The sequence below is a fragment of the Brachyhypopomus gauderio genome, chromosome 3 (assembly GCF_052324685.1).
Source record: "Brachyhypopomus gauderio isolate BG-103 chromosome 3, BGAUD_0.2, whole genome shotgun sequence".
Classification (NCBI taxonomy): Eukaryota; Metazoa; Chordata; class Actinopteri; order Gymnotiformes; family Hypopomidae; genus Brachyhypopomus; species Brachyhypopomus gauderio.
In genome coordinates this window covers 16818072-16824071 of record NC_135213.1, presented here as the reverse complement: position 1 = coordinate 16824071, position 6000 = coordinate 16818072, and the positions used below count along the sequence as shown (strand labels likewise).

The following is a 6000-nucleotide window of genomic DNA, read 5'->3' as shown; positions in this document are numbered from 1 at the left end:
GACCGCTCCGAGCTCCGCTCCAGTAACACTTTACGTTCCTAAAAATGAATTTTCCATGAAGCAAACCTGGCGACTTCGTGGCTGCATCCAAGTAAAAACACGTACGATTTGTAATTCACAGGTTTAAAAACTCGTTCTCGCCCCTACTGTGCAATTTGGTTAGGAATACAACCGAGCTAAACTATCAAGTTGAAAGTCATCATAGTTTGCTTATCCATTTTGACCCAGTTCCCAACCCAACTTTAAGAATAGATTAACGGCGATAATTTTTATATCGCCCGATAAGAGTATCAAATTAACGACCGCCGTTAACGCCGTTAACGGACCACCACTAATATATATATAATATATAGGCTACATATACATGTTATCACCTGTGGGTTTTAGGTTTAAGGTAGGGTATTCCCTTGCACATTGTCAATTTGGACAGTGATGTGCAACAAGATTAGCTTGACCCAACACTGCTTGAAAAGAGAGGCTCCATACACGCCTCATGATTAGATAAGGACTTTAGGAGAGTGTGCATTTACAGAAGTACAAATACTTTGTTACCTTACTTAAGTAAAAATTTTGGGTATCTATACTTTTCTGAAGTAATTATTCTTCATTATTCTTCTGACTTTTTACTTTTACTTCTTGCATTTTCATGCAAGTTTCTGGTTTGTTCTCAATCTGGCTTGTCATCGTTAAAAAAACTATCCAAATAAATTGCGACATCCAGATAGAGTGGATTTGATTGTGGTGGGATCAGAAGTATAAACATACCCCACTCCCACACCCTACTGCTTTGTGTGACCCATCACACATGTCAAGTCACATTCCAGCAATGACACAGCAGACATGAGTAGCTTAGTATGAAGATGTTCATGGCAGAGACTTGAACTCGAACGAAATGTCCCAACGAAGCACCAGCGACGAGATTGGTTGCCAGGAAGACCAGCTAACCAGCTGTATATCAACAGCGATCCATTGTAGATTTTTTAATTATTTTTCTTATCATTTGTTTGTTTGTCGTCATGATAATCACTCACTGCCCCTCCCTCACCACTGTGACTATATGGTTTTAATAAAGTTGCATTGTACCAAAATGCATTTGTTTTCAATTGGCATACATGCGGCTGAAACAGCTGAAACCAGTACTTTTACTTGAGTAAAAAGGTTTGAGTCGACTTCAACTTCTTCAGAAGTATTTTTAAACCCTACCTACACTTCTACCCAAGTAATGAATGTGAATATTTTTGACACCTTTGTTTAACAGAGTTAAGAGCCTGTGCAGAATATACTTATTTGCAATTCTTCCTAGAAGACTGGCTGCATTGGAAATTATCACCTGTCTTGGTGATTTGTGAATGGAGTGCTACAGTCAATAAAATAAGGTGACTGATTAAATGAAGTAAATATTACCTATCATTTATTCAGTTCTAATCAGAACATTTTAAATTTTAAGGCCACAACTGCACTGTATAGGCATGTCTGATAATTAAGAATAGTATGTGACGTTTACCATGATAAAGATCCAGTTTACTGCAATGTATAACTTGACAAATGCTTCCGCATTAAAAATTCTCATCCATCTGTCATATTAAAAGGAACAAAGAACAGGTATATGTGATCAATAATCAGTGGATTGTGGATGGAGAATGAGAAAGGAGTGGTGCGGGTGTGTCCCTCCGTCTGGGTGACTAGCACACTGTGACGGTTACTTTTATCCTCAAGTGACTGAATTGTATTGTATTGCAAGTGACTGACCATTGTATTTCTGTGACGTTACAGAAATACAATGGTCAGCCAGCAGGTAAGGTTATATAGTCTGCTAAACAAAGGTTAATAGCACTGGCATCAAGACGGCAGAGATATACAAAAGAAGCAGCAGCCAGGTGCAGTGCAATATAACCCTGACTGTGGATCCTCCCAGGCAGAAACATAACAGTACAGGAAGAGCATATGGGAGAAAGAAGCATCACATAACACCAGTGCACCATTGTTAATAGTTTCCTGCTCTGAGAGATTGTGACTCTGCTATGAAATCTGTCATCATATAAAACCAGATGCCCAAAAGTGGGTCATTTACATTAAGAACATGGCAGCCCCAGACCCTGATAATCTATGCCTACAGTGTGAAGAAAAATGTAGCTTTGCATGGCAGACTAGCAGAACCATGAACCACCTGCTTCCATCTGGGCTGGCTAACAGAAGGACTCCAGCAAGGGCCAAACAACATCTAACTACAGACCAATAAGCTGCCATGTCCATAACATGGAAGATCACATTAAGAATATCAGCCACCAAGATGGATAAACATATGTGCAAGTACATATGGTAAGGTAACAGGTTCAAAGCAACACTTACTAACAGACCAACCTAAAGGCCGTTACACACCGATTGCATTTTTGTCATGCGATTTATTTTGGACAAAAATAAATTTGTTTAAGCACATTTAAGTGCAATTAATATGGTGAACATGTCATAACGTTATTCAACTTGACCAAAGAGGAGTGTCTCAGTCAGATGTGAGATGTGGTTGCCATGGAAGCAGAGATGGTGCCATGGAAGGATGAGCCCCTCCATGCAAGTTCCTTTAAATGATAGCAGAAGTTCCTGACATATGACAATCCTTCCAGTGCATGGAAAAGGCAGGACTGAAGGACAGCAGAGAGTTGAAGACCTGGCTTTTTGATGTCTGCACTGAAATTGCTAGAACCTTTCCTTTTTATTCTATAGACAGGCTATCATAATGCAAGACATGAGCATCCACTCGTACCTTTAGTGTACACAGCATAACTGAAATTTTGGCAAAGTGCAGATCTTGTGACCGCAGGTAATAATCTCAATTCTAGCTAGCTAATATTTGTTAACCATGTAAAGAATTATTCAGTTGATATTCAATTAAGCCAGTTTAAAATGTACTTTTACAAATACTGTCTAAATTGCTTGTGGGTGAAAAGTTGGTCATTTGTGAGCCTACAAACAGTAAATAGGGCACAATTTCAGTCCTCATGCTCACGACTTACACTTACGACTTGCCTTGTGGTCATTATGTGTTGCACTTGGTTCTTGTTTATGTTAAGGTTCTTAATGTATGTTGGTTGTGCCTGTTGCTCGTTTTTGTTGGTCCCGCCTGTGTGTGTAGCTGCGCGAGTTAATTGTTTATAATTGTTTGTAATATAAAGGGGTCTAGGATTAGTCCCTGAGGCACATCTTAATAATAACTAAAGAGTTTCCTAGAGTGACACTTCAGTTTGGCAAAATGGAGGATGTGGTGGAACATGAAGAGAAATGTGTACGACGTGTTCAAGTTCATGAACAATCATCAGGAGTTCTTAGCTCACCTTCTCTCTTATGAGGATAAGCTATTCAGGAGTGCACCAGTTTTTAAGAACTTAATGAGTTATGCATGTGTAAAACGTGCATGACAGCAGTGCAACAGGTTCATCTGCTGTTGGTTTGTGAGTAGTCACCACCAATAATGGAACTTGGTTGCCCTCTAGTGGTTAGTTTAGGGGCAAACCCTTGAGTTTAAACCCTTGAGTAAGACTGGTCACAAAGAATATTACAGGTCATAAAAAAAATATGGGATACCATGTTAATTGTTTATCATTCATACTAGTGCTATATGCGCTACCACTCTACATAAAAGTGCTACTGAAAGTGTTCTCTTGTCTTGGCACCCTGCCTTCCCCTCATGTCACAACTGCATGTCTGTGAGGTCTGCAAATGTGTGAAACCTGGCAAGAGCTATGTACTGAATAAGATTTGTCACTGGAATATGATGGAAGCTTTAATGACTTCAATATGTTCATTTCAGGTTAAAGGTTGCATTCTCAAAGCTATTTTTTTATGATTCCAATGTTTAAACTCACTGAGGTGCATTCTTGGTTTATGAAGTTTTTCCCTGTAAGCTAGGTAGCAAATCAAGTTAACAAGTGGCCCTTATCACCTTTTAGATGCCTGTATATCTGAAGTGTGTATTACAGGGTAGAACAACAATTGTGCAAACAGACGACAGAACATGGACAGTATTAAAGTCTATAGCAAAGAGAGATAACATCACTTAAGTTTAGTTTAGTTTTTATATTTCAACCAATAAGACCAACGATTTATATCTCTCATTCTAAGATAACATTACTACTAGTACTACTACTACTATTACTAGAAAGGATAGAGCACAGCTGGGACTCCCATGATGCCTTTCTCCTCCCCACAGATATTTTTTCAGTTTAAATGTATCAGTTGTTTTTCAGTTTAAATGTATTGTTTAAATGCTATTTCCTTATTGTTAATGAGTCTGGTTTATTTATTCCTTTGGTTGTGAACATGTTGTATGTAAATTTTTAGCTATCCTCCCACCATATCCCCATATTGATACATTTTCTGTTCCACCTGTTTCTGATTCAGTGGTTTTCACAGGCAGATATGTCTTCTGACTCTTCTTGTTGAAGGACTCTGCAAAACAAAAATAAAACACCATCATAAAAAACAGTTTGCTAATAAAATACATTAGACTCAAAAATCTGAGCATGCGATGTCCCACCACCATGTTGCCACTGTTGGGCCCCAAAGGAAGGCCCTCAACCTTCCTGACCCACACAAATTGCATTCAGTCATAATTTTAAGTTGGTTTGGATAAAAAATGGTCATATAAATATTATAAATGACCAACATGTAAATATTATCCAGTGCATAACTGGACAAGAACTCTGTGTATAATTACACCCTCCGATGTAAACAGGTAGCGAATGTGCAAACAGCAATTTCACCTCTGTTACGGTGACAGCCCCGGACCCTTCCCTGTGGGCGTGCCGTTACGTTGTCTGCGTGTCGTTATGTCCATGTATGTACTTCCGTGGGTGTGGGTTGTCCGTGAGCGTGTTTGTAGTCGCACCTGTGCCTTGTCTCGAGATCACGAGGGTCTGTGTTAATCACCTATATAATGTGCGTTCGCGCAGTGTCTTGTGCTCGTCTTTGTCTAAAGTTTCGTGTCTGTGTGAGTGTCAGCAGTCCTGTGCTCATCCTCCGCACGGAGCTCACGTCTTTGTTTTTGTATTAAAGTTTCATGTGCACCGTACGTCGCTCGCCGTGTCTCCTCCTTCGAGCTCGTGACAACCACTTTGAACACACATGTGGTGATAAATAATATCACAGGGGTCCGATCATAGAAGATCACAAAAAGTCTTGTATATGTACAATGTAATTAAACAAAGCCCTGATGAGTAAAGAAAAATTATGTTCAGGAGTCAAAGTTTTCCTCAAAATGTTTTTTCCCCCAAAAAATAAAAATCTTGGTTAATGCTTAGTATGCTAACTGTTACATCAACCACATCATCGGGGAACTGGTCTTGTGAGGGTCGTGGTTTCAATTCCCAGACCTGAGGTCATGACTGAGGTGCCCTTGAGCAAGGCACCTAACCCCAACTGCTCCCCGGGCACCGGGCTAGGGCTGCCCACCGCTCTGGGCACGTGTGATCCACAGCCCCCTAGTAATTACTAGTGTGTGTGTGTGTGTGTGTGTGTTCTAACTGCACAGATGGGTTAAAAGCGGATGACAAATTTCAATTGCGGTGAAAAAATCTCAATTGACAAAATATGCCGCATTTACATTTGCAGGGCTTTTACCATATCTTACGGTGATGTGCTTTTGGTATAACAGGTGCTGCTTTTGTAAACTTACTTCGCTTGCATGCGCACTTCTTGATCAGTCTGGGGTCTGTGATGTCATCATGGCAAGCCTTACAGTACACTGAGGCCCTGAGGAGATTAAAACATCAGTGTTTTGCCAGAACTTTTCACTGAACTTCATTTTCCAATCATCTAAGGCAGCACACGCAAAGCAATGCAGTGTTCCATGAACGCTTACTCTAGGGCATGTTCATTTATACTAACTTTCATACATGGACACATTTAGCATTCTATATGTGTTTTTAGGAAGCATCATAATTTAGTGTGTAATTTGCTTTTACAACAGTTCCATCATTCCAACAGTTGGTGTAAACTCTGTGTCAT

At 39.8% G+C, this 6000-nt stretch overlaps 1 protein-coding gene across 2 annotated transcripts in view; it reads right to left on the bottom strand.

Moving 5' to 3' along the window:
* Positions 1-4245: 4245 nt before the first annotated feature.
* The window catches only part of LOC143510485 (calcium-activated potassium channel subunit alpha-1a-like), a 47305-nt gene continuing 45550 nt past the window's right edge, over positions 4246-6000 (bottom strand). For both annotated transcript variants that reach the window (XM_076999877.1, XM_076999878.1), the window contains exons 18-19: positions 5669-5745; positions 4246-4443 (exon numbers count right to left, since the gene is read on the bottom strand). In XM_076999877.1, the coding sequence (XP_076855992.1) occupies positions 4295-4443; positions 5669-5745 (226 nt within the window). In that variant the 3' untranslated portion in view covers positions 4246-4294. The remainder of the gene's footprint in view (positions 4444-5668; positions 5746-6000) is intronic.